Genomic DNA, 20,402 nt, shown 5'->3' with positions numbered 1-20,402 from the left:
TACAGTTTATAATTTTTACTAAACAGACACATTAGCCAAGTCAAATATACGTTTAATGCTGCGTAAAATTTGTTATAATAAGTAGAATGGAAAAGCTTGATTTTCCCCTTTTTTCCGGAACTGGACAGTGAAAAGGCAATATGGCCGATTCATCATGGCGCGTCCTCGCTGTCCTCCAGCCTCGTAGGTGGAGGGCTGTGGACTCTTGGATGAAGGAAGCAAGGGCTCGTGCCTCAGGGCAGGAAGGACAGAGAACGTGAACCAGTGCCTGCTTTTCTCAGATAAGAACGGACCCTATATTCTTCTTATGTTGCGTGACGGTTCTTTCGTTTAAAGACCTTTACCTCCAAGTTCATCTCTATTTTTCAACTTGTCTTTTCTCCCTTCTCGCGATAGCAGAAATAATCAATTGTATTTTTGTCAAAGAAATATAGTAGGCTTTATCAGCATATTTTGTGATAAAATATGCGATTCATCAAATAAAAACATTTGAAGAATAAAATAATGGCTTTTGAAGCCCTAATGGAGAAGCTTCCATATATGCACTGATTAGAAGATTCAAATATTGGCTCGTTATGTTTAATTTAAATATTTGTCTTTGCTGTAGCTAGCTGAGCCGCTGAACGTCAACGTAATATGTATTTTATGTGAATACTGTGGTAATACTAGGTAATACTCTGCTGTGCATGGATGAAGCTTCAATATCTTGATTTGAATGAAGAGATTAGTGGCGTCATCTCTTGTATTTTCGTCGTCCTACTTTCATACTCATACCGACTGCGCACTTCGTTACTTAAGTCGAACGTCATATGTTTTGCTTTTTATAGGATTTCTAACCTATAATTTGACACTTTGAAATCTACGCCGTTTCCCTTCGTGTTGTTTAATTTCGCTAAATAGCAACAAATTCATTTTTAATAAGGAATTAGCTTCCAAAGCCTTGGTAAGTTTATTTGAATATAATCTTTTATTGTGTGTTCTTATATTTTACTGTACAATGTTTTTATCTTTAAAAATTGTTTTTTATACAGCAACAGCTCTTTGCCAATTTTTATTCTAATACAAATTGTATTAATTTATTCGTGCAGAAGTATGGGTATAGTGAAAGATTGGTATCCTGCTGTAACTGTTGTATCATTTCTAATTGGATGTCACTGGGTATGGTATGAGCTTAATCTAAGATATGTACCAGAGGAAGCTAGAGTAACACATCCATTTATTAAGTACTTCAAGATACCTTTCATAAATAAAGATGCTGAAATTAAACCTAAAGAAGATAATAAAAATTGTTAATTATGATTCTATGTTCTATATATTGTTGTACATAGAAGCTATTGTTTTGTCATTTCATATTATTCTATAATAGTCAAATAAATGTTTTGTAGAAATAAATGCTGATAAGTTATTATATAGGTTTTATAAGAAACTTTATTTTAATGTACATAAATTGTATGTATATGTATTTATATATATGCAAGTAAATATGTATAATTATAAGGAAAATGTTATATGAAAATAAGATTCTTCGTAACAATGAAAAGTATATGCAAATAAATATATAATAAAAATAGCAACAAAGAGCACTTGGTGATTACAACTTATTGTACAAATCAATAAAAATATTTTAAAAGCAAAAACTAACTATAATGCAGTTTCAGAGGAATTTAGTTACAGCCTCTGATAGTAGGGAGATGATCAAAATTGTGTTGATGATTCATTGAAGAACTCTTTGGCCTAATATCAGTTTGACTATTAAGCAATCCTGTACCAGCCTTGGGAAGCTGTGGTAATACCATTTGACTGAAATTTGTATTCTGCAACATAACCCTTTATAAGCTACCATAAAATACTAAACAAGCTGAAACATCATAAACTTACTCTAGATCGATCTCTGTACTTTCTAAGCTTTTCAAATTCTTCCAGCTCAGTCTCAGGTATTTTGTAATGAAAATTCTCAAAATATGTGTGCTGCAAAAGTTGATCACAGGTCCACCTTTCCTGTGGATCTTTGTCTAAACATTTCTTCAAAAAATCAAGCTGTGAACAATAGAAATTTTAGATATTACAAATAACACAGAGTTAATCTTATATACATAAATATCTATACCTTATGAACAACTATTTAACAAATACCTGCAAAGGAATAGTGTTTCTATGCGGAAGCGTTGCTTCTAAAGGTACCAAGGTTGTGGGTGTTGGAAGTGTAATTCCAGAAAAGAATTCATTTTGTTGAAAAATTGTCATATGCCTTGGTAAGAGATCGCCTAGCGTCCTTCGAATTAAATAAAGCTGATCAACGTCAGATTTACCAGGCCATAATGCTTCTCCACGAATTAATTCAGCAAACACACAGCCTATCGCCCAAACGTCCACAGGGGTACTGTACTGAGTATCTCCAACCTCCAATAAAATTGGCATACATAAGATAACAAGTTGAAAATGAATTATGAATATTACAAAATTCGGTGAGTATAAAATAATTGACATTGAAATAACTCAGCAGTGTTATCATCTTGCGTTTAATCAGTTATTTCTTATCAAGAGGCGCCCAGGGAGGGGAGGGAGTGCAAATTAGTGCACTTGCGCCCTCTTGGATTCGGAAATACAAAGAATATAAATTTAAAACTGAATATGCAACAAACTTCTGCACACTCATGGAAAACATTTTGCGGACGCCCCTGTTTTCTCACCTTTTTTAAATAAGACTTACCAACAGTTCGGGCGCCCTGTACCATCTTGTAGCGACGTACTCTGTGTAATTCTCCCCGGGGCTAAGCATACGAGCAAAGCCGAAATCGCATAGTTTCACCACACCATCGGACGTGATCAAAATATTTTCTGGTTTCACATCCCTGTGTACGCATCCTAATCGATGACAATACGCAACACCTTGAAGAATCTGCCACGTCATTTGTTTTGTAATGAGCTCCGGGCATCCCGTTGGATATTTCTCCATCTCGGCCAATAGCGTATTTTCGCAGTACTCAAATACTAGATGCAATTTTTTCTTACGTCTAAATACTTCCAACAAATTCACAAGGTTGGGATGCTTAAGATTCTATAACAAAAAGGTATAAATTTTATTAACAATGTTGCAATTAAAAAAATTTCTTCATTTAAAATTTAGGAAGATACAATCATAAAGAACATTAAATTCTTTTTAAGGTTAAGTTTCTGTCGTTTTTCTTTTCCAAGTAAGAATTTACATTCCCTCTGCACTGAGGCGTGGATAAACATAGCCCAGATTAAACTTAAATATTGCTGATACAAGTTTCAAGTTTTATTGTCCAATAAAGGGCTGCATTTCGTGGAAAACATTTGAAGAAACAGCACTCAGCAGCAAGTGCTAAGGTTATTTTTGGAAAAAGTCGACGATTAAACGAATAAGAGTGGAACACGCCAAGATATTGACCGGTTGTGCGGTATTGACCGCTGGTGGTCAGTCTTCCGGAAAGCTACGCTAAATTTATGACGCTGGACTTGGCAAACTATAGTATGTACACGAAGTTTCCGTTCTTCGCGTGCACCAGTTCCTATTACCTTCGTGTGTAACTATACCTACGTCGTTCATTAAAGAAGCTGCGTCGTGCGAGCTACTCCCACCCACCCTACAATCCAACTCCGGAAGACTCTCAAGGACGAATCATGCAACGACGCCATATTGGTACCACAGCAATTCCAATAAAGCACGTATTTCGCGCCTATTTACCACGTGCATTTCCAATATTTCTATTCACTATTGCTTATTCCACAAATACATATAATCCCAGAGGTCATTGACCACCAAACAAACATATTTAGAGAATTATAAACCTGTGCATAATTTCTTTAACAAAAGTTAGTATAATTTTGATACTGTTTTGTATAATTCCACTCTCTTCGCTGATTTTCTTATATGTTTTAATTAAATTTATAAATGATTTTTCTTTACCTTTAGGAGGCGTATCTCTCTCAGTGCTATCTTTCGTATCAACGGATCCTCCTCCGTCTGTTGGAATTTCTTAACCGCCACCAGTTTGCCCGTTTGTCGATCTCTGCACTGGAAGACAACACCGTAACTGCCTTCGCCAAGTCGTGCCAGACGCTCGTACCTCTCCATCGCTCTGCTGGGAGCGCGCGACCTGAAGCCCAAGTTGATTTGCATTTCTTCACTATACATCAGAACGATAATTCGACAAGTTAATATCGTTAAGAAGGATCATCGTGATTGAATGAACACCAAGCGAAAAATTGCGTTTTGTGTTTTCGTTTTTCTTTTATCGTGCTTTTTGCAATGCTCGATGAAACATAGTAGTGATCTGTATACGAATAAGTGCTTCGAATAGATTCACCTTGCCTGTCCCTCCTTTTCTCTCCCCCCCCCCTCTCTCTCTCTTACCACGTAAAGACATCGATCTCTATCCTTACCCTTCTTTTCTTTTCTCATGCACAAATGTCACTCTCTTCGACCCTTCCCCTCAAGCTAAACTAAAATAATACTGCTGCTTCCTATTTAAAAGACCTTAATATTATTTTTGAAGAACGAAAACCAAACGTTAATCTCGAGCAATACCCACTTTTTGCTTTTAGAGAGGCACGGCAGGGATGAGAATTGCTGTGTAAAAAACATTACTCTCTCGCGATGAAACTTTTACGGTGAACTGTTTCCATCCCACCGATGACCAAGGGTCAAGCTACCCTTAGGCTGGTGAAACTTTTGCGCAAGCGCTCCTCTACCTTATGGGGGAACTTGCAGGAAAAAGCTGCTTCGTTTCCCATAATGGAGATCTCTTCCTATGATATAATTCTACACTCTTATGTAATCTTACTCTTCAACGATAGATCTTTCGCGAACGAACAATCTTCGGATTCCTTAATCGATATTTCGTCTCGAGGATCAAAGATCTCTGAACGAAAATCAAGAGGTTCTGCTGAGAAAACTAAAAATTATGTCTCACTGATAGAATCGTGCATAAAGTATATGAATACTCTGATATTGTATTTATTATTCTATCAATAATGAATTTATGTAAACTTATTTCTAAGTTCACCAACTGATATAGGGGTTATAACGAACACTTTGTAAATTCTGTGTTGATATAGTGTATAATCTCCTATTTTATTATATAAGAAATAGGGAAAAGTTAGTTTTGTTTTATATTTTATATTCTTTTTATATACGTAGTATTTTTTTATTATATAGCTGCTTTTATCAGAGGCTAGACTTACCATGCCGGCCCTTGCTGATTGAAATGCGCGAATTTCAAATCGTTTAACATTTTGATCGAGTTGTAAATACGCTAGCATTTTATGCGAGTTGTCTCACGAAATTTTGTCTTACGAATATGATTTGCTCGCGCGCGGAATAATTAATATTTATCTTAGGATAGACCGCATTGCTGCCAGTCACCCCGCTCACTACTAGGTTAAACAAGATTCTCAGCTGTCATTCATTGATTCAGTCTCTTGAATATCACTCATTATTGGGCCAAGCTACTTTCAAATCTAACCTTAATTTGTTAATTATGTCATTAGTTGCGCAAATTTCGTTGCCTTGTTGTTGTTATTATTATTACAATAGTCAACAATTATTTTTATAGTCACGAATATCGATTGAATTATAATAAAAGAAGAAAACATAGTTATCGAGAAATTTGGCGAGAAATGTCAGGGTGCCTGCGCCACTGCATTATTAATAAATAAGTACTATACCGTCTCACATCATCGACTTTGTTCGGTATGTAATACTAGTTCTTATCGTAAAAAAAGAAAACAATTTTGATGTTAGCGTGTAATAAATATTGCAATATTGTAACAATGTAAATTAGAATGAGATTTTTGCATTGCTTATCTTTTTGATAATAATGGATAATGGTACTAAAATGTAAATTACTGTAATAATTTTGGTTGAAATAGTGTGAGAACTAACAATGGACTTGAGTTTCAAAATACTAAAATAGAGCTAGTTTCAAAGTCATCAAAAAAAAAAAAAAAAAAAAAGAAAAGAAAATAGGGAAAGCGTGCCAGAACAAAGATTATTAAAAATACAATTAAGAGCTGAACAGGATGCAATACAATTGTGTGTCGAATTGGTATTAAAATATGTGTTGAATAGCATATTAAGGCGAGTAGAAACTATTGATTAGTTACAAATAGCAGGAAAAGCACACGTGTTGCGTTTATTTAAGCCTAAGTGAAAGGAAATTTTTGTAAAGATACCTACAAAAATTCTAGAATACTATTCATAGTACAACTTTGGTGTAAGCATCTTTATCCTCGAACATACCAAACAGTACTAACTAATGTGCTGAAACGCTGCTTTATGCGTTTGTCGTTAAAGCCTTGATTATTGACAATCGATATACTCGTGATGCATGTGTATATACGTTATCCTTGTAACAGTAGATATAAGAGCACGAAGGACGATGCAATTGATTTTAATATAGATTACAAAAAGTGCGTGTTAAGACTAGTTTGCTTTAATCTTACAATTAATATTTAAAGATATGACGCATCAGTTTTTGATTGCCTAATAAAAACTATTACACGATCTGTTTTATGTAAATAAAGGTATAAGCGGTGACTGGTGTGCTTTGACACAAATTAACAACGTTAAACGATAAGAATAAAAATCAATCGCTCTAAAATTTTTAAGCCCTTTACAGAATCTTTATAAAAGGCTTAAAATTATTATTAAATAAATTATAGAATATTGTACGTAAATTATTAGCGTTACAAAGTAGAGTAAGCAACAGCGAGTCGCTAGAATTATTAAAATTGTCAGAGAGAATTGTTAAAAAATATTTGTTCTAAATATTTTGGTAATGAAAGGTAAACTCCAATTAAATCTGTAGTTTTTGTACTGAATGAATTTTCAACGTTTAAATGAATAGAATTTAGTGGTGGTATCGACTCTTGTATATTTTCAAAGTACGGAGACACTTTGTAAAATTAAACGATCAACTTTTTTATTGGAGCAATGGAAGTATCGAGAGAGAAAGATATTTTTAAATGGTGTATATACATGTGATATTTACCTTCTTGGTAATAGTGGTAAAGTATTGCCGAAAAGCCAGAGCTTTCTATCTTGTAGCCATTTGTCCATGCGAAGGCTTCTTCGCTAAAAATCCTTACTACATTCTAAAAAAACTTCGCATCCTTCGAAGGATTTAGTGACATTATTGACAGGCAGCGACACTACAACTAAACGGTAAACGCTTCTTCTTCGGTTATTCCGTCAGAACCTACGTTGTATCCATCTAAACGTCACGAATCGATAATCCCTTAAGGCTGGCATCAGTATTAGTGGTGGTGTAGTAGTAGGAGTGGCTTAGCATATCGCACGATACAGCTAATAATAATAATGATAATATTTTTATTGCCATCTAAAATATGTATAGCTTTATTGACAATTTCTCTTTACCTTTAATATTTATTGATTGCCTTAAGCAAATACAGGAAACGATTAGGTATAAGTAAACAATCAGCCGACAGGAAATATCAGGAATTTTATTTTACATCGAAATATACGTACAGTGATGGACGGTAAATTTTTATACAATGCGTGCTATGTACAATGGCAAGCATACAATCATTTTTTATTTGTATAATACGCGTATGTATGCTTTACTTTCACAAATAAATGAAAGTTGCAAGCAAAAACGTATAAGCGAGAACTTATGGCAGTTTTAAATACATCAATCAGATTCGTGAAAACAGAATATTTCTTTTAAACGCTTTTTCTGTTCCTATGAAGAGTGGATTGTGATTTTGGCTTTTCGCTTTCTGTCGTCGCTTCACCCTCGCCCTTCAGGGTAAAAGTAACCAAATATCTTTTGGTGTGATCGAGCTTCTCAGCTGGAACTGCTATTACTTGCTTCTCTTCTCCATGCGTTACTTCAACCTGCAATCGTATAAAAGAGTGTTTATAATTACTAAATCAATTTTAGATAAGTTTATTAGCCAATGAAAATCATGAAACATGATTATACCGTCATTTGGCCCCGTCCACGACTCTCTATCCTCGGAAGATGATCCTGTCGGTCTTGGCCTTCTCCACCAACTGCAATTGTAATCTATTCTCAAACTACGTAAACTGAATCCTTTCAAAAATCTATCAATGTTCGTGTTTCTTTTTTATTTCCAAAATCAATGAGAGACGAGCACAACTTACGATAAGTGTAACATGGTATGGCGGTATACGCGCTTGTTGCATGATGACAGCGGTGAGTTTTCCTGGTACATCGTTTGGCATCTGTACAAAATTCAGGAGTAGCAGCCGATCTTCTCTGAAGACGCCTAAGCTGCTCGTAAAGAAACGCCTCAAAATCCCTAAATATAAACACAAGGATATATAGAACATTGGATTACGACGAATTTTTCGCTATTGTTTACCGAAAGGTTAGAGGCTGGTCGTATTTGGCAACACCGAGCAGTGGGCCATACATGCCTGCTTTGTGAAAAGCGTCTACCTAAAATAAGCTTGAAAAAGTTAAGACGTCGTGGACGTTGAATGCTCGTGTTTATTTTGCACGGAGATGCATTTTATGGTATCGTTATTGTTATTATACCTGTCGTTTCACAAGAACGTGCTCGTTCGCTCTACCGTGACGAATCTGAAGTCTCTTCAGTTCCATTAACTGGAAAAAAATCTTTCTTTCCAAGTGATAACGACGCATACTGATTTGAACGTCTCTGGTGATAGTCTCCATGTTGAGGGCTCGTTGCTTTTCAGAAATCGGACAGCATTTTGTACTACCAGTTCTTCTAGGAATGCGGGACACTCTTGGACTTGGTTCGATTCCACTGTCTCTACCACCGCTATCTCGTCTTTGTTTGACATTTAATTGGGAGCGTCTACCCTCAGGACTCGCATGCACACTCGACGAACGACGAGTCGCTGATTTTTTTGTCACTTCTGGCAAAGAATCTACAGTGGTGGTTGGTCCAGCCATTTCCCCCACTCTCGGAGTTTCATCATCACTGGTAGTAGGTACGATCCTAACCGCACTTCCAAAACCATTATTTTCCTCGGGTTCCGTGTCCGGACCTACATTATCACCAATCGCGTCTCTGATTTCTTTGTCCATCTCCTCTTCCTCCCCTTCCTCATCGTCGTCGTCCCATTCGGGACTCTCGATCACCGCAACTATCGCACTTCTCCTGGGAGAACCGTCCTCCGAGCTGTCAAATATGTTCCGACTCCCCGTTGACCTCGAGGAACGCGGTCTCTGTGTTTTTTTCCCTTTCCCACTGGATGTTTTCGATAATTTCCTAGGTTTTCCCGATCCGGGCGAGCTACCATAATTACTCTCATCGATAAACCTGCCAGTTTCACGCTCTGTAAAAAGATTACTATTTTATATGTGTACAGTGTATCTCGACTAAAGCAAAAAATGTAAACACACGAACTATGGTAGTTAAAATTTGAATCAGAGCTAACCTTCTGCATGATTACTCTTTAGTTTTGGAGATCTCCTATCAAAATCAATCGTTGCTCCATGGCCAACCTCGAGTTTAGAAGCATCATCCAAGGACTTCCGACCAGACGTTTCGAAATTCATTAATTCCTCCTCAGCCTTGGAAATGTCTGCAAGAGACTTACGGCGAGGCGTTCCAAAACTAAACGACGCATCCTCACCATCGTCCAAAACTGCGGAATCTCTGGAGTCTGTAGACAAATCTACAGACTTTCCACGAGCAGAATCCACTTGTTCCTTATCATCCAACGATTCTCTCACCGATTTTTCATCCTCCGCCGCCAACACTTGCAATGAAGATCCCTCCGGTTCCTTTTTTACCAACGCAACGCTCTTCTTTACCGGCGATTTAACCGCAGTAGCCCCGAACTTCTTTTTTCCAACACCACGATCCACGCTGCTCCTCTCAGACGCGCGCTTTCCAACCTTAGTTTTAGCAGTACCCGCGGAGCTTTTAACTACGGCAGTGCGTGGTTTACCTTTGGACTTAAGAATTTCATCGTGCGTGAGCTTCGCTCGCTTTCCTTCGTTATCGGAAACGACGTTAATATCTTCAACAACTGTTCTAGGCGTTAATGTGCTTTTCTCAGTTCGATTACCTTGTTTTTTTTTCTCTGATGGAGTCGCGGACGATTCAACGGTCACTGGACCAGCGGAATCTGTTTTACCATCAGCTACACCACTACTCTCGTCGACTAAATCCTCGTCTCGACTACTCGATTTCTCAGATTTCAATGTAGAACCTTCTCCCAACGTATCTTCTCGTTCCTTTAACGTCCTCTCTTCCGAATCTTCCACTTGACTCATTTCAATTTTACCTAAAAAATTTGCTTAATATTTAAATACATCAAAATTATATTATACAAGCAAATTTACCTTTCAAAAGTTCTTCATGTTTCTCTTGATCGTCAGCTTCCGTTAATTGCGATTTTTCCTGAATCACTTGAAGTTTCATGTCTTCAACGTCTTTTCGCAAGTCTGCGGCTTTCGTCAGTAGATCATTGTGAAGTTTATCCGCTTTCTTTAGGATATCATACATTTTGTCGCGAGTGTCATCAGTGATAGTGGGATCTTTAGAGGTATTGGGGAGTTTTGAAGTAGTTGGTTGTTCCGGGGTATCAGGTGATTGATCCTTGTGTACCATAGCGGTCACTACGACTCTTTCAACACCCTCCTGACTAGTACTATCAGTGCCGTCTCTCTGATACTTCTGGGCACCGAGTCCTTCAACGTTTTCCTTGCCGATCTCGTCAAGTTTTTCCGCATCAGCGAGTTCAGCTTCGATTTTACTTCTACTCCTGGACGCTTTGGTTCTTCTCTTCGTACATCGCTTCGTCCTGATCATCCTGGTCTCCCTGGAACTTTCCCTAGGCGTCTTTGACCTTTTGCCAGAAAATACAGTTTCGCTTTTTTTCTCCATTGATCTCTTCACCACCACCACCTCTTCCAAACTATCCTCGCTTACAATGGTCGAATCAGCATCGTTATCGTCATCGCTCGTGCTGCCCTCTCGTCTACCTTCTCCCTCCAGGGACTCCCGCTCACCGTCAGAAACAGGATTGGAAACTTTCGGAAAATGACTATCCCTAGGCTGCCCGCAACTATCAGAACCACTCGATGTCTCGCTGTAATCATGTTTGCACTTGGAAAATCGTCTTTTGCTGCGTGGTTTCCTTCTCGACATCCCTATCGTATTCTCTTTACCATCGTATCTGAAAATTGCAGGGATTTAAATATAAATATAACCAACTAAAATTTCAAATTGCACCTAACCTAGATGACTCGCTTTTGGCGCGTCTTTCTCGGTCCCTTTTCGAAGATGATTTCGAGAATCGAATTTCCTCCTCGCTGTAACTTCGGCTGCCTCTTCGAGTCGATCGTTTCGATGACTTTTTTGATTCTCCGCCGATCCATCTCTCCTCGTGATAATGATCGGGGTGTTTATCCCTGGAATCGACGCTACTACTCGAATCCGTGCGGGTCAGTCTCACTTTGGCTGCGAAAACTAATCGATTTTATTGTTTTAGGTGCTGCAAGAGGAAGAAGTGGATGACGTCATACTTTTGTCAGGACGAATATTGCGAGCGTTCAATCGTTGAGCCGTGGTACCACCGTGCATCTGAAGGAGCTTGGCACAGTCACGATGGCCCCTGTACAAAGCAGCATCCAAGGCAGTCATCAGGTTACCCTTGTTGGTCCTCAGCAATGCATTGATCCTTACACCGTGGTCCAGGAGCACCTTGCATGCGTCCAAGTGTCCATGCAAAGCAGCCACGTGTAACGGAGTTTTCCCGTCCTGCGTTGCAACGTCCAACGTACCAGGACGCTTCTTCGCCAACCACTTCAAAAGCTCCAATCTACCGGAAGCTACAGCCTCGTGCGCCACCCCCGTACCACGCACCGTCCTCGCGTGCAACGATCCACCATGTTGAGCTAGAATCTTCAATGTCTCCAATTGACCCTTCGCAGCTGCACATAACGCTGGCCTGTGGATTTTATTCATACATTACAATTGCTAAATTAATAGTTCTACTAGTTATATTGTGTCGAGCTATATTTCCAATTTCTTTTTGAACACTCATTATATTCGAGTGCTGTTAACTGAATCTTCTGTATGAACCATCGAGTAATTCCGAATACAAATAATGAGATTCTTGAATTGAAATTACGAGTCTTTATCGACTGTTTTTAATTTAAGATGAAATTGTTTTTTCTCGGATTATATAAGATTGTCCTAAGATATTATAATTGTAGTATGAGTAAAAACAAAGAGAAAGAGAGAGACATACGTGCGTCCCTTTCGATCTTGGCGATTTGGATCAGCGCCCAATTTGAGGATTAACGCAGTAGCGTCAGCATGGCCCAATGTTGCTGCATAATGTAAAGCCGAACATCCATTGTCATCCACGTGATCCGGTTGAGAACCGCAAAGATTTACTAATGCTTCGATGCATCTTGCGTGGCCTCTCGAAGCCGCGCAGTGCAAAGCTGTAAGTCCGTCCTTGTCGGATGCCCCTGCAGCTGCTGATCCTCCGGCTCTGTAAATTTTCATTTTCAATTCTATAAGATTCCCCTTGAACCTAAAGGTTACATTTTGATTTCCGAAATCTAAAGGACTCTTTAGTCACTAATTAGAATTTATTTTAATTCAAGTAAGAGTGTGAGAGAATTATAGTAGATAAGAAAGAAAGTTATTTGATAAATTTATATGAATATTTAAATTAATTCAGTGTTTATTTTTCAGAGTGGAAAACGAGGAGCTAACCTTGCCAGTGCCAGAACGGCTTCAACGCTACCAGCGCTTGCTGCCCACAAGATCGGCTGACGACCATCCTCATCCTTCGCATTCACATCTGCGCCAAATTCCAGGAGCGTCTGCAAAACCTTCATACCGACTTTCTTCGGCACTGCAAGCTCGGCAGTCGCCGCAACTCCACAACATTGCGCCGCGTAATGCAGCGGTGAACCGCCACGCAAATCTGGTGTCGATGGTCGTCCTCCCGCTGCCAAAACCAGCCTGACGCACTCGGCTTCACCACAAACTGTACGAATAACGCGAGATCGATTAGCGGTTATGATTAAAACGACCCGCAATTTTTCACACAATTTTCTAGAAATTCCTCGACTAGGGTAATAAAAAAAACCGAAGGCTACGCCTATGTTAACCTTCCGCACGAGTTTTGCTGTTTACGGATCTCTACTCGATCTCGCGTGCCTCTGGATAGAAATCCAATAGTATGACGTCACTTAATTTGATTCTCGCAACAACCAACTATGACCATAAGCGTCCGATCTGAATCAACGAAATTTGTAGACCTAAATTTGTCGCATATTAGCTCTTAAGTTTCGCGAGCGTCGTTAGAGATAAGACGACCCAATTTTCTGTTGACCCAGCCACCAAAGCGAGCAAGGGGTAGTTTGAAATCGATTGCTTAATTGTACACCTACACGTCGATTATTCGAGACGATAGAGGATTTTTTATTAAGGAGCTAGTGGGTTGAATAATTTTTTAAGGTACCTGTCGCCCAATGTAGAACACTGTGACCCTCGAGATCTTTCGCGTTGACGTCAGCACCATTGGCCAGTAAAACAGCTACCAATTGAGTGTCTCCTGCTATCACCGCTAAATGTAAAGGAGTATGGCCTTCTGCATCTTGCGCGTTCACCAGTTCCGGTGCTGCCGCAGCCACAGCACCGCTCGTTGCAGCGTCCATGCAATAGTGCAATGCACTTCTCAGTGTTCGATCACGATAACCAATCGTGTCCTCCTGATCCTTCAGTAATCTCAAAACACGCCCTCTGTCGGCCTGCTGGCAAGCGTGCATCAACGGCGTCGCTCCAATATGCAGAACTCTGCGAATTTCACTTTTCTCGTTTCTTCCTCCTCTCTTTAACAGTACACATAAAAATCTATACACTAATAGATCTCGCGTTATACAGTTTTCATCTTGCAAGAAAACTCACTGTTCAATACCGTTACGTGTGATTTGCAATGTAGAGTATTTTAATGACAATTTTTATAACTTAAAGATTATATATACGATAGGGATAATCCAAACCGTTTGGATATTCCGTACCTGTATGGTCTTCTTCTTTGACGATTGTTGGATCGAGCAGCGCAGGATGCATCGCGGGTCCAAGGCGTACTCGGTTGTTGATTTTGATTGAGTTGCGGGGTCAATGGTGGCAGGAACGATTTGGACTCCTGTTTTTTCTTCTTCCTTTTCTCCGTTTGGCTTTCAGAGAGCACCTGTGTCCTCGTGGCCATGCCCGTCCGTCTCTCACGCGAACTACGCCCTGCCCAACCATCCCTGCCCGCATTTGCGCCGCATCCAAATCATTTCGGCACCGGCTTCCTTCCGGTCCCACTGCCCCCAAAACGCTCTCACTCCTCCTGCCAATCAACCACTTTTTTCTACAGCTGGCCTAGATTAATCAACGCCCTCTCCTTTCAACTTCTTAATACTAAAATTTCAACGGTATATTTTTCTTTCGGCTCCTCCCGACACGCGAAGACCTTCCACACTGTATTTGATTCCGGCTCAATCACGTCTGATCTAACACGAGACCCTCCCCTTATCAGCTATATATTTGCATTTTCCTCAAAGCTCTCTGAAAATCAACGCTCCTATCGGTGAAGAGTGGTTGACCCGAATCTTTGAGGAATTGTCTGGTGTATACGTGTTGTGTACGATCTTAGATCGTTTTTCTCCCTCCCCCTCCCCCTCTCTTTCTCTTGTACTATGTCATCCAGTATCCACTGGAAATTAGGACTCGAGACCAACCACGTGGTGGATTGACCAGGTCACTCGGTACCATAGAAACCACTCGTCAAAACAGCACCCCCCTCTTGACCCGTACTGTTCGCAGCTCACGTATATAATGATAAATCTCACGGCAAGGTCGACGGTCAGCCAACCAATTTTACTTTCCTTTCTCTCAAATAACGGACAAGCATACTTTATTAATCACGAAACTGCAATTTCGCAAGCTGTAAAATTCTATAGCAGTGTAGTATATTTATTTGGTAACTTCGAGACTTCTGGAATACGTAATTCGTTGGAAATTCTAATTTTCATCGAGTAATTGTTCAATTATTAAGATTTTAAAGTTAGTATATTTTTGCTATTGCGCATTTGTGGACGCTGTTTAAATCGTTTTGCATTTGTCGCATCATGAATACAAATATGGAGCGTTGATTTTCATTTTTACGATTTTTAAGATTTACAGGATAATCCAAAAATCGTGCTAATTTTTAAATATATATATTTTTTAAATATTCCACGTGTTCTGAAATTAACGAGCCATTTATTTTAAGTTTTGCGCAAAAACTAATTAAAACGGGCAATGCTAAGACTATTCGCTTGACCTACTTATTAGCCGACCAAAGGAGTAGTAAGAAACGTTTTCCGGATAAAGCGTGTAATCTAACAATGAAGCTTTTGTACGGAGCAAACACCAAGATAAGATGAAAAAAACTTGAAGATTTAATTTTATTGTACGCAAGCGTATCGTTGCTTTTTTCGCTCATAGTTCTTTAGCATTTTAAACCCGAGCTTACCGGTTAAGGAAATTGAGCAGCCTACTAATTAATTTTGTAATTAAATTTGGTACTTAAGTGGTTAAACAATACATTGTCTGCGTTCAACTCAGAATTGTATCCATCACACGTCAAGCTATCAAAGAAGCAGTCAGTCTTAAGGCCAGTTTATAACTCACGTTATACTTTGCAAAAATCGATGTTTTAGAAACGTTTCATTCTAATAGGCTAAAAGAGAAAATGATTCATGCAACAAAAACCATTTCGGATCTGTGTGTATGCGCTTATTATTATATTTTCATACAAATATGATCAATCGATATGAAGGGTCAACCAGTAACAGGAATCACTTGCAATATGTATTTAATTATTTATATTACATAAATTTTGTTATACTTCTTAATGGACACTTTAAAAAGGATCGTAAAGCAAACAGAAAAAATTATCTCCCTTGCAGACTATAAGGGTCATTTTTTTAAAAATAACATCTACTAATTTTTAATTGTACATTCAATTGTTTTCAAAAATGTTTGAAAACTATATATTATTATGTATCAGAACTATACATGTAAGATCTGCAATTTTGTTTCTTTAACTATTTTGCATATATATTTGTTTAAAGAAGTTTACAGTTAGATTGATGACAGAAGCTTAATGAAATTTTGTTCAATATTAGCAAATTCGTTTAGGGATAAGTTTCATTGATTTATAGTGGCAGCTGGCTGTTGTTTCTGACAACGATACACGACGCGACTATACATATATCTGCATATATGTACATATACCATAATGTTACATGTATAGACGTGTAAGCTAGCCACGTGCTTCTGAACTGCATAGACGACTGACAATCGTTATTTTCTTGATATATTCTTAAGAAGTCCTTGCTTCTTTAATAATTCGCAAAGAGCCACTGCCTTTACGTGATAATGCACCGTTAATATTTAACGATAAGATCTTTGTTTCAATGTGGCATTACGTGTGGATACTATTTCTTCTCTTTCCCTTTACTTCTATGTTTATTGCTTGTCGAATCGATATTCGATCACGAATTTATGCTAAAATTGCTTTTCAATTTCATTGATATAGATTTTCTTCAATTCGTATTTATTTTAATTCGGATTTTCATAGAAGAGAAAAAATCCTGTTTAAGTTAGACAAAAGTTAAGTTATGATTAAGTGTTTTCTATACTTACCTTTGTTTAGTTTTTAATTTACTCACCTTGAGTGTCTTGAATGAATCAAAATCTTGCTACATTCTGGCAATGTTCAAGCTAGCGTTTAGTGACAAATAGTTTGATTGATGAATGATCGAAGCACGAGGTGTTGTGTTTTGAAAATTGTGAAACGTACCCTACAAGGGTGGATTTTATACTGATGCCTGAACTGAAATCCTCGATGCTAAACTGTAGCACAGCAGAAGTTAATGCAAGGGTTGCTTAGCTACCACGCGTTCAGTAACGTATCAACATTGCTTTTAATGTATTTCACTGAGAGATCCGAATAAATCAAGCGTAGCACCCTGCCCCTTTCCTTTCTGATTTGCCAATTTAACACTCCCTTTCAGTCTAGCTTCTCCTAATTCTCTTCTGGTAACTTTACTTTTATTACTTTTTCTTATCTGCTCATATTACAAAAATATAACTTTCCAGACTGTAGGTTGAAAACGGCTTTCAGTGAAATTATTAAAAACTTTGACACGCTTGTACAGTACTGCGTCATTTGAATGATATGAAACTAATTACATATGGAAAATGCAATGTAATCGATTAAATATAATTTGTGCGTGGGAGGAGACCTTAGAGTTGATATTGTTTTTAAGCATCAGTACTAACAATTGGGGGTATAGCTCAGTGGTAGAGCATTCGACTGCAGATCGAGAGGTCCCCGGTTCAAACCCGGGTGCCCCCTCATATTTTTTTACTTTTTTTTTAATTTTTCTTTTGAACAATTATTTGTTTAAAATGACTCTTATAAAAATAAACTTGTTAACTTTTGGATTTATCCAAAAATATATTGTATTTGGGTCGATATACCGGCCTACGATAATAAACTGACTGTCAAGCATTTTTAATCTAAATTTTTATAATTTATAAATAATTTTAATAAACAAATATTTGTTTATTTTTCTTAATAAACATTAAAAAAGGTATATAAGATTAATCGTCAAATATATAAATTTATTAATATTGCGAATACTGTACATTGGAAATAGTGGGAATGGTTTAAAGCGGGCTATGTTTAGAAGATAGATTTCATATTCACAAAAACATGAGCTCGATGAATGTTGTTAATTATTTTTGTTATTGTAGAATAAGGTTTAAAGTGTAAATAATTTATGCAAATGAACAAGGATTAATATTGCTTATTTTGATCAACAATTCTCCATCTAAATATGGAATTTGAATGGTTCTACTAAATAAACTTTTTCACTTTTAATTTGTGTTGATTAACATATATGGTTCTATTTTTGACACGTCATACTGCATACTTGCTACTACTGTTTTTAATCCGTCGCCGTGAGATGAAATGCAATAGCTATGATTTGTAGTAATTATAAAGTCCTCGAATCGTAAATTTTAAATCAATTTAAAATGTTTTAAGCATTTAATTCCATTAACAATACAAAAGGAATAGCTGTTGTAAAGCATTCGTTTACAGCGATCAGTGTCAATCAGTGATACAGACATACACAGCAAGAACACCGTAGTTAAAATGGTATAGTTCCTGTCACTTAAACTATACCATTTTAACTACAGGTTAACTTTAACTGGAGGGTTGTCTTGGGCCTTAAAGTGATTAGAAAAATTAAAATATGCATTACAATCAGTCAGGTTCACGGAGAGGTAAATGAATTGAATGAATATATTTCTTTATTCTTAATAAAATAGCGCACTCAAAGTTTTATAAATTTAAATGTAAAGAAAAATTTAAATTAATGAAAATTTCCTTTTGATGAAAAATTAATATATACATTTATTTTTTTATATAACTCTTTAATTAAAGTATTTTAAACTTTATCTAGGAAAATACTATAAGTATTATTGAAAAAATGAAGTGTTTAAAATATTTTTGAGGTTATATTTTTCACAATACTGTTTAAATTAGAATTAGAAATTGAATTATAACAGCTGTTTGACCAAACATTATAGTTCTTAGATTATAAATATGTATAAAAATATAAATTAAATTTTTACTTGCTTGTTTTCCATAGGAAAACCAAAAAGGATATTAGATCCATCAGCTGGTCTATCGAGCCAAGATACAAATACGACATATCCCATGGTACAGAATCCATATGCATATAACTCACAGGTACTTTTGCAATTTTCTTTTTTCTATTACTGGTAAATTTATAAAATTCATATTTATTTAGGTACCAGTAACTGATAATGCACCTGATTACGGCTTTAACATGCAAGAACAACAACAACAGCTGCCTCAAAACTATGGATTTAATACAGGTCATATGCCATACCCACAACAAAATTTTGGGGAAGCATTTCCAACTCCACAATTTGCCACTCAACTATTAGCTGAACCAATAGTTACAAATATGGCCATGCAATATGGAAATGCACTCGTAGGCTCTGGAAAGCAACAACTTGAAAAATACATACCCATCACGGCACTTAAATATTACTTTGCTGTGGATAATAGTTACGTTCTGACAAAATTGGGCCTTTTGTTTTTTCCATATACACATAAAGTAGGTGCTATAAATCAAATTATATCATGACATTTTCTATATATATAAATCAAAGGAACTATAATAGTAATCATTTTTTTAATATTAGGACTGGACTGTTAAATATGAGCAAGATGTTCCATTACAACCAAGATATGAAAAAAATGCTCCAGATATGTATATTCCCACAATGGCATTTTTAACATATGTACTTATGGCTGCATTAGTTTTGGGTACACATGAGCGTTTCACTCCAGAGCAATTGGGTATATTGGCAAGTTCTGCTCTTGCATGGGGAGTTATTGAAATACTAGTTCATCTAATAAGTTTGTATGTCATGAATCTTGATACCAGTTTAACAACTCTGGATTTATTAGCATACTGTGGCTATAAATATGTTGGCATGAATGCAGCTCTGTTGACATCTTTAATATTTGAAGGCTTCGGCTATTATATAGTTCTGCTCTTCTGCAGCATCTCCTTAGGGTTTTTCTTGATGAGAACCCTTAAGCTTAGAGTCATACCACAAGGTCAAAATTCCTACACAACGACAGGAAATAAAAGGCGTATCTACTTTATATTATTTGTAGCAGGTATACAACCAGTCCTGATGTGGTGGCTGTCCTATCATTTAATATAAATGATTCATTTTATACATAAAATAACAAAAACGAAGCGTGTATCAATTGTGCAAAACTTATGTAATTTTGTAATAAAATATTTCATAGACTTTGAAATTAAGCTTTAAAAAACATAATTGATTATTCGCTTGCTTATAAATTAATGTAAAGCAAATTATTTTATTTTGATTACAAGCTTTGCAATCTGATGTTATTATTTAAGTACAGTAAGATTTTCAGGTTTTAATTGTTTCTCTGTAATGTTCAAATAGTAAAAAAATACTACAAGACATATTTTTACACAAAATGTTAGTGAGAGAAAATTGTCAATTTGATAAGAAGAACAAGTCTTATATATGTATAAATTATTTGTATATAATAAAATAAAAAGGTCAACATGATAAGCTACATTATAAATAATTTAAAAAATAAAGAAATTATAAAATACAGTAGTGATTGTAATAAAACCCAAAAGATGTCTCTAGTAATCGCGATCGGTAGAGGGTAAATGCTAAATTGGCGCCATGAACGAGAAGTGTGCATTCTATTGGTATTGAAGTATGGTGATTGTTGGGTAGAGATTGGAACGAATGGA

At 36.9% G+C, this 20,402-nt stretch overlaps 3 protein-coding genes and 1 non-coding gene across 9 annotated transcripts; 2 read left to right on the top strand and 2 right to left on the bottom strand.

The window, feature by feature from the left end:
* Positions 1 to 1,664: 1,664 nt before the first annotated feature.
* LOC136777405 (cyclin-dependent kinase-like 4) lies at positions 1,665 to 7,187 on the bottom strand. 3 transcript variants are annotated; one of them, XM_066733662.1, is made up of 6 exons: positions 7,017 to 7,187; positions 3,932 to 4,121; positions 2,711 to 3,058; positions 2,134 to 2,400; positions 1,879 to 2,037; positions 1,665 to 1,814 (listed from the first exon to the last, which is right to left on the bottom strand). In XM_066733662.1, exons 1-6 carry the CDS (start codon positions 7,082 to 7,084, stop codon positions 1,665 to 1,667), a joined length of 1,182 nt encoding a protein of 393 aa, XP_066589759.1. In that variant the 5' UTR covers positions 7,085 to 7,187. The 3 variants fall into 3 exon arrangements, with proteins under 3 accessions (XP_066589759.1, XP_066589761.1, XP_066589760.1); XM_066733664.1 differs by lacking the exon at positions 7,017 to 7,187 and adding an exon at positions 6,203 to 6,258; XM_066733663.1 differs by lacking the exon at positions 7,017 to 7,187 and adding an exon at positions 4,557 to 4,614.
* Positions 7,188 to 7,476: 289 nt separating this feature from the next.
* Positions 7,477 to 16,934, bottom strand: LOC136777357 (uncharacterized). Of its 4 annotated transcripts, none has more exons than XM_066733578.1 (14): positions 16,722 to 16,934; positions 14,037 to 14,353; positions 13,478 to 13,812; positions 12,724 to 13,000; positions 12,248 to 12,496; positions 11,520 to 11,944; positions 11,232 to 11,463; positions 10,335 to 11,170; positions 9,422 to 10,276; positions 8,550 to 9,319; positions 8,374 to 8,450; positions 8,153 to 8,310; positions 7,971 to 8,041; positions 7,477 to 7,882 (listed from the first exon to the last, which is right to left on the bottom strand). In XM_066733578.1, exons 2-14 carry the CDS (start codon positions 14,225 to 14,227, stop codon positions 7,709 to 7,711), a joined length of 4,650 nt encoding a protein of 1,549 aa, XP_066589675.1. In that variant the 5' UTR covers positions 14,228 to 14,353; positions 16,722 to 16,934; the 3' UTR covers positions 7,477 to 7,708. The 4 variants fall into 4 exon arrangements, with proteins under 4 accessions (XP_066589675.1, XP_066589676.1, XP_066589677.1 ...); XM_066733580.1 differs by having other exon boundaries at positions 7,742 to 7,882; positions 7,971 to 8,054; XM_066733579.1 differs by lacking the exon at positions 16,722 to 16,934 and having other exon boundaries at positions 14,037 to 14,679.
* A 404-nt stretch (positions 16,935 to 17,338) lies between these two features.
* On the top strand, positions 17,339 to 17,410 carry TRNAC-GCA (transfer RNA cysteine (anticodon GCA)). The gene has a single exon. It is a non-coding gene; the product is annotated as a tRNA-Cys (tRNA).
* Positions 17,411 to 18,021: 611 nt separating this feature from the next.
* On the top strand, positions 18,022 to 20,195 carry Yif1 (Yip1d-interacting factor 1). The gene is made up of 4 exons (XM_066733757.1): positions 18,022 to 18,345; positions 18,714 to 18,814; positions 18,876 to 19,208; positions 19,297 to 20,195. The coding sequence occupies exons 1-4, from the start codon at positions 18,315 to 18,317 to the stop codon at positions 19,825 to 19,827; spliced, it is 996 nt and encodes a 331-aa protein (XP_066589854.1). The 5' UTR covers positions 18,022 to 18,314; the 3' UTR covers positions 19,828 to 20,195.
* Positions 20,196 to 20,402: the final 207 nt, after the last annotated feature.

The sequence above is a fragment of the Prorops nasuta genome, unplaced genomic scaffold, assembly GCF_024137725.1.
Source record: "Prorops nasuta isolate Cenicafe-Biocafe unplaced genomic scaffold, Cenicafe_Pnas_1.2 PNAS00011, whole genome shotgun sequence".
NCBI classification, from domain to species: domain Eukaryota; kingdom Metazoa; phylum Arthropoda; class Insecta; order Hymenoptera; family Bethylidae; genus Prorops; species Prorops nasuta.
This window is presented reverse-complemented; position numbering and strand designations above follow the sequence as displayed.

What these genes read in the sequence shown, in the direction of transcription:
- LOC136777405 (XM_066733662.1), bottom strand. Translation starts at nt 7,084, where the DNA reads ATGGACAAATGGCTACAAGATAGAAAGCTCTGGCTTTTCGGCAATACT. An exon ending in GAGAGATACGCCTCCTAAAG is followed by an intron (nt 3,059 to 3,931) that starts GTAAAGAAAAAT and finishes TTTTTGTTATAG; the next exon opens with AATCTTAAGCATCCCAACCT. An exon ending in GAAACACTATTCCTTTGCAG is followed by an intron (nt 2,038 to 2,133) that starts GTATTTGTTAAA and finishes TATTGTTCACAG; the next exon opens with CTTGATTTTTTGAAGAAATG.
- LOC136777357 (XM_066733578.1), bottom strand. Translation starts at nt 14,227, where the DNA reads ATGGCCACGAGGACACAGGTGCTCTCTGAAAGCCAAACGGAGAAAAGG. An exon ending in CAAAGAAGAAGACCATACAG is followed by an intron (nt 13,813 to 14,036) that starts GTACGGAATATC and finishes TGAAATTCGCAG; the next exon opens with AGTTCTGCATATTGGAGCGA. An exon ending in GACCAGCCTCTAACCTTTCG is followed by an intron (nt 8,311 to 8,373) that starts GTAAACAATAGC and finishes GTTTATATTTAG; the next exon opens with GGATTTTGAGGCGTTTCTTT.
- Yif1 (XM_066733757.1), top strand. Translation starts at nt 18,315, where the DNA reads ATGCATTACAATCAGTCAGGTTCACGGAGAG. An exon ending in TCAGTCAGGTTCACGGAGAG is followed by an intron (nt 18,346 to 18,713) that starts GTAAATGAATTG and finishes TGTTTTCCATAG; the next exon opens with GAAAACCAAAAAGGATATTA. An exon ending in CATATGCATATAACTCACAG is followed by an intron (nt 18,815 to 18,875) that starts GTACTTTTGCAA and finishes ATATTTATTTAG; the next exon opens with GTACCAGTAACTGATAATGC.